Below are 10979 nucleotides of genomic sequence, written 5' to 3' on the forward strand. Positions count from 1 at the left end.
TATACACACACGCACACGTATGAAAAATCAATAGCTAAATTTCTGGTGGAGAACCACAGTACACAATCCTGTAAAGAGATTCTACTGGGATCAACCAATTAGAGAAGTCATTGTTTCCATGAAAATTAAATGAGAAGAGTGCAAAAAAAGTGGAACGTGAATGATGTAATCGAGTCAGTCTCCCTACACTTTCAATTTAAAACTTGAATATTTGTATACATTTCAATATTCAACAATATATTTTGTACTCGTGATCAATGACTATAAGTTAATAGTTTATATTGCACAACATTTTTATTGCATCTTTCACAATGCTTTTATGGGCTGTGTAGCTCATTACCATCTGTCACACTGTTCTTTTTTGTTTTTTACCTTCATTTTTCAAAAAAAGTACTTTTTGTTCAAATTAAAGGTTGTAATTAGGGCTGTGCGATTTGGGGGAAAATATCAAATTACGATTTTTTTGACAGATATTGCGATTATTATGAGACCGGCTGCGTGAGTGCGGCAAGTGTGAACGGCTCGTCCGTGACACGGGATTCGCGCCGCGTGGGGCAGAGAGGAGCGAGTATGAGAAGCATTCACAGACACAGCTTGCCCAGGGCAAGTAAGATTGCAACTCAAGGCTGGCAGTCATGCATATGCTCTGGAACAGAGTAATATCGCGTCCACATCGCAGGCTTTATGATTAGGAAATCACAACGTCTCAAATCGCGATTTCGATTCGATTAATCGCACAGCCCTAGTTGTAATGTGATTAATCTCGGAGTTATTTTGTTTGGTTCATTACTTTAACGCTCTATAATTCTTTTTTTTAATCACTATGGAAGCAATGAATGAGAATTAGTCCACATAGTTTGCTAAAAAAGCGGTGGTCACTGTTGCACTCTATAGTGATGGAGGAGCGTTTCTATTTATTTGTTCTCTCTCTGTGAGCATTTGTAGCAGTCTGTAGTCAGCTTCCTGTCAGAGATCTCTGGAGTCTTAATTAGGCAACTTGAGACAACAAGCAGCTTTTGTCTGTCTTATCTGGTTTTACAAACAACTCAGAGAACTGCTCTCTTTTTACCAGTTAGACTGAACAGTAAAGGAACTAATGAGAACAGCTTCAAATCTGAAACTCTAACATTACTGTTTCAAGATATAGACACATATACATATACATATATATATATATATATATATAAAAACAGGGCCATTTAAAAATGAGGACAGAATCACGGAATACATTACGCTATATATCTTAATTTTTAAGATGCTGCAAGGAGTATGTAAACTTATGAGAAAAGGGATATGTAAACTTATGAGCATGACTGGATGAGAAAGCTGACCATCATTATTCAATATGTATATGGTCTTTTATGATGAAATCTGGGCATTCCTGAAGCAGTTCAAAGTTTAACACTTCTAACCTTTATGGTTTGATAAGACCCGCTGTACAGATGATTCTGAGAAGCGACCAGAGCTCGAACCCAGTGATTCAAGCCAGTTAGTTCCTTCTTTAGCTTCAGCTCTGTGCCCACAATATCCCACACCTACAGAGGGAGAGAGAATGAGAGAGAAAGAGCTCCAGTCACTTGAAGAACACTTAGAATTGGTAAACTGGAAAGTCCCAGGGAGATGAGATCATTCTACTTTTAAGTCTCCACTTCCTCATTCCTCCCACACATCACCATGGTGATACGAGCTCAGCATGTGCTCTTCAGACGGACTCTCAGAGCCAAGTGGATCTAATTCTGCTCCACTCATGCCTCAGTAACTTAAGTCTGTGCTTTTCTCTTCTCTGCTGGAGCACCGATCGCATCCTCCACATCACTTTAGGAAAACCATACACAGCTAACGTGCATATCAGCAAATGGGGCAGAATAAAGCTCAATATTAGCTGCTTGATTGGGCTTGTGTCTGTAGACACGCACATCATCTCTTCAACAGACGCCACTGACCTTAATGGCTTTGAGAGAGCCGCTGAATAGCATGTTGTGTGAGGACACCAGAGTGCATACTGGGTTGTCATGTGCCCGGATGGTGTTCACTTTCTGCAGGGTCTGAATATCCCAAACCTGTAGGAGAACAAGCACATGTCTGCATTAGATGCACATTGGCCATGTCATGAACAGTTTGATTCCTCTGAAAAATGTATTTCAGGAACACTCACAATAATGGTGCAGTCAGCTGAACCACTGTAAAGCTTGTTTCTGCAACAGAAAGGAGAAAAGAACATGAAACGACATCTGCAACCCATTTTACTTTCACAATCCCTTCTATTGTCAATTTGTTCATTTCTTTTTTTTATTTTTACAGTTCATTTGTGTAATTTTTTTGATAAACCTGAAATAAAAAAATAAAATAATACTTCTTGAACACCTAAACATTTATTTGTAACATTGTTCATATTTATAACAATTAACAATATATTTATATATTTTTTATTTGTTCAAATATTCATGTCAGTTCAAAACCCTCAAAATGCTTACCCCTGAATGCACAATGCCAACACTATGCCATCATGGCCCTCAAGGGTCTTCTGGCACTTATATGTGGTGCATGTGTCCCAAACCTATGTGGAGCACAGAAGTACAGGCTATTTATACAAATGAAGAGGGATGCACATAAACCAAAGTGACAGAAAGCTGGTGGGAGGTTAAATTACCTTGATGGACTTATCTGATGACCCACTAAAGAGAAGATCTCCAGTAGAGTAGACACATAAACACCACACTGGACCCTGGTGTCCCACAAAAGTACCCTTGCATTTGAAGATCTGCTGGGGGTCGTAGGCTACAAAACATTTTATACAGTCAGACAATGACATATCTCATTATCCTCACAGAAAGTAGGAGTATAAACGAGGAAGAGACACTCACAGCCCAGTATACCCATATTGAGCCTGGCATTGATGTGAGACAGTTCATCCTGCAAAAGGAGGGATGGGTTAGAAGGCTCTTAATACTAAATCACCACAGTTGTACATCTTGATTTGGTGAAAACCAGAGTGAAAATAGACAAACATTCAGCATGGAAGCATCTCGTCTGAACTCCATCAGATCTTCGCTGAGTTTACTCTGGTTCTCATCCAGCACATCTGCCATATTAGCACAAGAAAAGCCCAACAAAATGAACATTCATGCATGTTTTGGCCTAAAAACTGTAAGTAGTTAAGAGTTAGTTTCCTCACCGAACTTGAGTTCCAAGTTCTTCTCCAGCTGGTCTAGTTTCTCAGAGAGTTTGCCCAGCATGGAGCGCAGGAATGAGATGTCCTGGTCCTTCTGCGCCAGTGTCACCTGCATCTCATGGAATCTGTCATCCGTCTGCTGGAGAAACTCCTTCAGCCCCTCGAACTTACACACCTCCAGGTGCGTCTCATACGTGTCCTGATTCCCGATGAAGGTGCAACTGGAGAAAAGAAGAGATACATTTTTTTTTTTAAATGTTAAAGGTTAAAAGATAAAAAGGTTTTATGTCCTCATCTATGGAACTGAAGGAAAGATTGTTAACTTTTCCAAACGTCCATACCCATATTTAGAGTGAGGGCACTTAATGTGTTCACACTCTTTCAGATGGGCCTCCAGGTTCATGGTGAGCAATGGAGGGCAGTTGGGGTTGTTGGGACAGCGAACAGGTCTGTAGTCACAGCTTACTTCATGATCTCTGCCACACACAATCCAAAGTCATTACACTCCCTTTGCATGACTCATGACTATGTCGCAACAATAGAAATTAAACGCTGATATTGTGAAATCCAATGAACCGGTGTACTCACTTCCTGGTGCTAAGCTTGATGGTGAAAGGACAGCCAAGCGGGTCAACCTCAAAGGCACCGGGTTTGCCCGAGGCAGCTGGCCGACAGCCGTACTTGCAGTGAATGAAAAGCTCTCCGATTTGCTCGGCCACCGCTATGTTATTCACGACCACTGTGAGCTTGGAATTGTCCACGGGGCATTTCTCTGTAGAAACACAGGTTATTGGCAAAACAAAAATACTACTGTATGTCGAAAACATAGCTCAGACCAAGAGCATGAAATGAAAGATTCAGCATGGAGAGGAAATGAAACAGGAACTGAGCTAGAGACCTGCACTTGGTCCAAAATTAACTTTAAGGCACTTGTGCCAACGGCGAGCAAATTTAGAAATTAAAAAAATAATAATATTCAAACATATTTCAGAAAGTATTCAGAGCCACTAATTTTCTTTCACATGCTCTATTTTTTTATTTTCTTCATTTCTTTAAGCAAAAATCTATACTCTACACCCCATAATGGCAAAGCAAAAAACAGATGTGATAAATTAGCAAATTTATACACAACAAAAAAAAAGACCTTTTAAGCATTATTTGAACATTATTTTTCTAATTAACAATTGTATTTTTCTCTGTGAATTTAAAATTATTAACCTCACAAAAAAAAAAAAACTTCAAAACTGATTAAGATTGGCATTGTTTCATTATGATTTAATATAAAAAATATTATACATGTGTTGCCACATGCAGTTCTAGATGGATACGTTCTAGGCATCCTCGATGGTAAGTTTTCCCCTCAGATGACATTTGATGAATGAGTGACAACGGATGTCTTCTGCCGTAGATATCAGATCATATCAGATTTTCACTCCGTGATTATTGTGGCCAAAATAATTCACAACAACATTATTGCGATAGAATCTTTGACCAAAAGAATAATGCTGTTAGTCAAATTCATGTTTATTTTGTGTTGTCTCTTTTTTTTTTAGGCCAATGAAACACACTTAAAATATGAGTTCAGGAAAGTGTAGAGAGAGTTTGTAACCATAATTGCACAAAAGCATCCAAAGAGTGCTTCCTTCCTCACTACTGGCAGCAGCGGTCATCATGGGAAAGGTGAAAGCAAGACATATGTTTAGAGTAAAAATGCTCTCCTTACCTGAGGTCAAGGCACATCGCCTGCAGAATGTGTGCTGAGGTGACAAAGGAAGAGAAAAGAGAGCACAATGAGAGCGAATAAAAGCTGAATTTTCATTTTCATCTACTCAGCTATTTGAAGTGTAATTCATCTCTCAACAGACACTTGTACTGTGGTGTCCAACAGCCTGACAGTGCCTTAGGAAACAGGTCAATGAGGCGTGCTGTTCACGGCCCAAGCTGACAGGAAATCAATACATGGCCTAGAACCAGATCATGCCCTATCCTGAGGGAGAGGTGAGGGGATGGCTGGCTGACTCACTCCGCAGGTGGTGATGACGGGGTCCTTGAACACGCTGCAGCACAGCTGGCAACAAAGCTTGACTGAGGGCTGCTCCGCAAACACCTGTGGCTCCTGGAAAGTAAAAGAGAGGGAGGGTGAGAGAGAGAGAGAGAGAGAGAGACAGAGAGAGAAAGAGTCAATCTTGTGCTGGGCACATGTGTAGGTCTGTCAGTCTTTTGCGTCACTATACTAGATCAACATGTGAATAGGAAACAGAAGACTGCTGACACTCACATTGTCTTCCTCTTCCTCGTGCAGGGAGAAGGTGGAGCGCAGCGACATGTTGGACTCGGAGTGCAGAGAGCGAACCGAGATGGCAGAGTCTGAGCGACGAGGGGTACTAATGGGCGGCTGCAGGGACAGAGACAGTTTGCATCTAAACACTTTTTAAAAGGTCATTTAAATGTCATCTGGGGGTATTCCAGAAAGCAATTAGGTGACATACCGGGTAAGTTTAAGTACAAGTAAACAGATAACCTCAACTTTCAAGATATGCAAGCAGACATAGCAACTTATTCTGTAAGCTTCTCCAGAGCAGTCTATGTTTCAGGGTTAGTTTACTCCAGAAGTATTCAGTGCACTGATGAGGCTTCAGTGACAGATTTCACACAATATTAAATTACAGTTATATATTGTTTTTAATTTTAAAGCACTAATATAACGTAACGTTTAATTGTACTATAATTTATTTTATTCTCATCTCACACACGGTTGATCTCCTTCCACAAGTGTTTGGTTTTTTTGTATGCGTGTTCACTGTGAACGTTCTCTAAGCTGTCTGAACTTACTCTTGGCTGCGTTTTTTTTAAACTTATAACTACAATTAAGAAAGGTTTAGATCAAGAGTTCTGGGTTTATGTAATTAAGTTGGTTTATGTGATTAAGTAATTGTGCTTTCTGGAATACCCCGCTGAGCATTACAAAAAGCCACTGAATCAGACACACTCCCTCCTAGACAAACCCCATCCTACAAAAATACCTTTGAGCTTGCTGTAATCATCTCAGTGTTACCAAAATCAACAGTAGTAAAACTTTTCTAACTTCTGATTCCACTACCTCAGCTCATCTCATCTATGGGCTTTCCTGTGAATGTCCAAAATGATCGACTAGAGGAAAACACCTTCTGAAAACAGTCTTCTGATTCACTTAAATTTGGTGAAAAGCAAATCTGATTGTAAATATCTGAATTTCCATAAACTAATTTTGCACCTAGCCAGGCATTAAGAGCCACAAGAACAGTCTACGTCTTTGTAAATATTCATGCCGTGGCTGTGTGGGAAATATATAAAAAAAAAAATACAAATAAAAAAACGTATGGTTTGACACTCTCTCTAAGCTAAGCTAAGACCTGCCCAAAGAGGAAATAAGCTACTCCAAAAGCTTGCTATTATGTACGTCAATGACAAAACTGAGGCGCTTGATTTCCATTCCTCAATATGTAAATGTGATTGGCTGTTTTGAAAAGGGATGGCGTCGTGATTACCATGCCATCATCGTCGTCACGAGCGGAGTAGGTCAGAGTGCTGGAGGATGAAGGGGTTCTACGGTGCTGTTTGTAATTAGTTTCCGCTGAAATGAAAGAGCACAGTTACAAGTGACTGATTGAACCTTGTTGCTAGGCAAACGGTCAAAAGGATTTCTGCACAATCAATGCTGATCCGGGTCATTTTCAACACCAGCAATTTCTTTCATAGTGGTTTGAGGTACAACACTCAATGTAAATGTTAAATATTCATTTGATAATCTTTATTTTGTAGGAATTTTAAAACAGCTGTATCATAAGGGCTTATAAGTACCATTTATAATGTCATTTTTGTGCCATATTTTAGTTTTTAATTACCATTTTCCAGCTTCTTATCTGACTCCAAGTAGCCCAACAGATAATACTGACCTTTTGCTACTTGAGGGACTGCTGGAAACGTGGATCCAAAACCAGCTTCCATTTTGGTCTGCATACAGAAGAGTATGAAATAAAAAAACAATGAGAATTTTTGCTACTGAAGTTTTCACATAATTCGTAATAATGTAAATACCCATTCGTTCTTACCCGGTTGCTGATGTCAGGTGAGGGTACAGTGATAGTGGCACCTGCCACAGATCCTCCTGAGAAATGATCGAAGCGCGATGGTTTATTTACTACAGTTCATAATACAGCAAAGCCCTGTAGAAAATATCTGCTGCAGCCTGTAGAAAAAGAGGGAAAAAGTCACATTTCAAACATAAGATATCGGTCTATAAACAGACATAGATCAGAAATAAAACATGAAATAAAACAAAGTCAGAATAAACATTGACGGGGCTGAATGTTAGCAACACAGAAATCACAACTCACACAAGATTAATGCTTTAGCTTTCCTTATGTCTCACAATTGGTGAGAATCAAAATGTTCAAACGCACCAATTATAGACAACAATGCTGTTAAAGTACGCAGCTCACTATGTTTTGAGACACGGCCAAGATTTTGTTAGCGGGTGACTGCTAAAACGAGGACGTTGTCCTATAAAGCAGCAGATAAAACGGAAATAAAACGTTAATGTTTAGCGCATTATGTTAACACGGCAAAACACGCTAAAACACAAACAAACAGATACGTTTGATCATGTACTAGTGATTCGCGTGTCTGAAGTGAGCTGGCTAAGTTAGCTATGTTACCTAGCTGACGAAGTTGGTTTGTCGAACAGCTTTAATAAAACACCAGATTTAGCTTTACGAAATGTAGCAAGATAGACCTCTAGCTTAGCTACAAAAGACATAAGATACATCTCGCATGCCTATTTAGCCAAACAAGGTAGGTTCTCACCATTGATGCTAAATCAAAGTCTGCAGATGGTCCAATTTTAATATTTTTCTCACACACCCAGACGCACGTAACGTTACCAGAGGATTGTGGGTAATGTAGTGCGGATACAGCAAATACGCTTCATTGTCGGGAACTGACACAAGAAGTTCCTGGAATCGGCCGAGGATTATTCAATTTTCAAGATGATGAGACCAATATAGTTGGATCATGATTTTTACTGGGTATTTTTCCAGATCAGTTTGAGAGTCAAATGTTTACTTTAGTGGTGGGAATTTTGATTCATTCGAATCTTTTGAATCCTGCAGGTTGCACCGTTGGGCCAGTAACGTATGTGGCTGCAAGAATATTTTGTGTTATAAATGAGTGATTGGACTCGATTTGCGAAATGGATTCAACGATGAGTCGTTCAACAAGTCTTATTAAAAATTCAGTCTTCTCTCTGTATGCCTTTAAATCAATGAAACCACCAAAGCAAGCACAAGCTTTAGTAGGTAGGCTAGTAGAGGCTCCAAGGAAAAAATGAGCCAGTACGAGAAGAACGATTCGTTTCCTTGAATGGTTTGTTCAAAACACTGACTGATTCATGTATTAAATTAAAAGAATCATTCACGAACAACACCTGACTTGCTGCAGGTCAACATGCACGTGTCAAATGTCACGTTACGCTTTTTCTTATATAGCCGATATCTGCATATTCTTGAATGTTTGTCAGGCTATTCTGTACCTACATTTCTATTTACATTATAATTCTGGGTCTGCCATATTGAGTTAATTAGTTAAACGGAAGAGGGTGCTGTTTGCTCAGATCCTAAGTCTGGACATGAATTAAACTCCTCTGTAATTCACATTAACTCAGCAGATCAGTAAAGTCTGACAGCAAATATAGGTCTATCACTATAATTTAGACAATTATACCTTGATTGCCACCTTTAATTTATGCTGTTGTCTCTAGATGTTGATTAAAGCAACAATTCACCCCAAAATAAAAAAATACTTAGGCTATCCAAGATGTAGATGAGTTTTTCATTACATAACTTGCTCACCAGTGGATCCTCCGTAGTGAATGGGTGCCATCAGAATGAGAGACCAAACTGCTGATAAAAGCATCACAATAATCCACAAGTAATCCACACGACTCCAGACCATCGATTAACATCTTGTCAAGCAAAAAGATGCAAGAAACAACTCCATCAAGATGCTATTTACTTAAAACTGTTGCTTCCAGCTAAAGTACAAGTCTTCTATCCATATTGCTTTCTCCAGTGAAAAAGTCAGACGGATGTACTGTTACTTCCTCTACAGTCAAATATTTGGGTGTTATATTAAGACAGCATCTTGTCTTTTGAAAATCATATTTCCCATGTTACAAAAACAGCATTCTTCCATCTTAGAAACATTGCCAAGCTACGAAACATGTTACCTGTTTCTGATGCAGAAAAGCTAGTTCATGCATTCATGACCTCAAGACTGGACTATTGTAATGCACTGCTAGCTGGTTGTCCTGCATCTTCAATAAACAAGCTACAGGTAGTCCAAAATGCAGCGGCTAGAGTCCTTACCAGGTCAAGAAAATATGATCATATTACCCCAATTTTACAGTCTCTGCACTGGCTACCTATTAAGTTCCGTATCAGTTACAAAATATTATTACTTACCTATAAGGTCCTTAATGGGTTAGCACCTGTGTACCTAACTAGTCTTCTACCACGCTACCATCCATCATGCTCCCTAAGGTCGCAAAACTCTGGACATTTGGTAGTAGCCTACCTAGGATAGCAAAGTCCACTAAAGCTTTTTCACATTTGGCTCCCAAACTCAGGAATAGCCTTCCTGAAAACGTTCGGGGTTCAGATACACTCTCTCTGTTTAAAGCTAGATTAAAGACACATCTCTTTAGCCAAGCATTCACATAACATATCTCATAACCTTGTACTTCAGTTACATCTGATCAAATGCACATTTCATTCTTTTGCTTGGGTTGAGCACATCATTTTTTGCTTAGTTGGAACATTTTTCTCACTTACCTTGGATCCAGCCCTTACAAAGACCTGATGACCGAACACCTGAGAAGAGATGATGCCAACCCCCCAGAGGCCCTCAGATGATGCCAACCCTCAGACAACATACAAAACTACAAAATTTTGCAATACATGACATTAACTAACTACTTGATTTTTACCGTACATTTCTGCCATATGGACATCAACTTGAGATAGTCACCACTGATACTACTAAGTAATAGCTTATCAGTGGTGACTATCTCAAGCTATCTAAAACTTTAATTTTCTGTAAAGTTGCTTTGCAACGATTTGCATCATGAAAAGCGTTATACAAATACACTTGAATTTAATTTAATTGAAATAGGTATGAAACAGATCAAGCACTGTTTACAAGCAAAAACAGTTCAGTGGTTTTTGATGTGAGAGAACAACAGGGGATTGGCTTTTGCTTAATTATGGATTATAAACTTGTGTTTTGGCCAGAAATGATGGTTTAAAGTTAATGCTGGATTTGTTTCTTACAAACACACAGTTTTTCACAAGATGTTAGTTGATGGACTGGGGTTGTGTTGAGGATATTTGGTGTTTTTATCAGCTTTGGACTCTCGTTCTGTTGGCACCCATTCACTGCAGAGGATCCATTGGTGAGCAAATGATGTAATGAAGAAACAAACTCATCTACATCTTGAATTTTCAGCAAATTATTCCTTTAAATTCTGCCATGTAGTTTTTATCATTTACAGATATTTCAGTGAAATATTTTGGAAATATTTCTTCATGTGCGGTAAACTCTGTAAAGGTTTCTGTCACCTGTTGTAGTATTTTGGGAATAGTATAGTAATGTTATTGTTACGGGGCTGACAAGACGTGAGATGTGCGGATCCATGTGCAAGCTTTATTCACAGGCGTGGTCAGAAACAGGCATGGGTCAGACAATGGCAAACTGGTATGGAGAAGACAAG

At 39.2% G+C, this 10979-nt stretch overlaps 1 protein-coding gene across 1 annotated transcript in view; it reads right to left on the reverse strand.

Annotated features, from left to right (window-relative positions):
- LOC107721517 (E3 ubiquitin-protein ligase TRAF7-like) overlaps positions 1 to 8195 on the reverse strand; it is a 13220-nt gene extending 5025 nt beyond the window's left edge. The window contains exons 1-17 of the mRNA XM_016529589.1: positions 8018 to 8195; positions 7264 to 7400; positions 7108 to 7165; positions 6700 to 6785; positions 5451 to 5567; positions 5196 to 5288; positions 4896 to 4929; positions 3761 to 3944; positions 3514 to 3648; positions 3176 to 3393; positions 3009 to 3082; positions 2865 to 2913; positions 2651 to 2778; positions 2475 to 2557; positions 2156 to 2195; positions 1944 to 2060; positions 1413 to 1535 (exon numbers count right to left, since the gene is read on the reverse strand). Coding sequence (XP_016385075.1) covers positions 1413 to 1535; positions 1944 to 2060; positions 2156 to 2195; positions 2475 to 2557; positions 2651 to 2778; positions 2865 to 2913; positions 3009 to 3082; positions 3176 to 3393; positions 3514 to 3648; positions 3761 to 3944; positions 4896 to 4929; positions 5196 to 5288; positions 5451 to 5567; positions 6700 to 6785; positions 7108 to 7159 — 1533 coding nt within the window. The 5' untranslated portion in view covers positions 7160 to 7165; positions 7264 to 7400; positions 8018 to 8195. The remainder of the gene's footprint in view (positions 1 to 1412; positions 1536 to 1943; positions 2061 to 2155; positions 2196 to 2474; positions 2558 to 2650; positions 2779 to 2864; positions 2914 to 3008; positions 3083 to 3175; positions 3394 to 3513; positions 3649 to 3760; positions 3945 to 4895; positions 4930 to 5195; positions 5289 to 5450; positions 5568 to 6699; positions 6786 to 7107; positions 7166 to 7263; positions 7401 to 8017) is intronic.
- Positions 8196 to 10979: the final 2784 nt, after the last annotated feature.

This window comes from Sinocyclocheilus rhinocerous, unplaced genomic scaffold (genome assembly GCF_001515625.1).
Source record: "Sinocyclocheilus rhinocerous isolate Xijiao unplaced genomic scaffold, SAMN03320098_v1.1 scaffold481, whole genome shotgun sequence".
In the NCBI taxonomy this organism is placed as follows: domain Eukaryota; kingdom Metazoa; phylum Chordata; class Actinopteri; order Cypriniformes; family Cyprinidae; genus Sinocyclocheilus; species Sinocyclocheilus rhinocerous.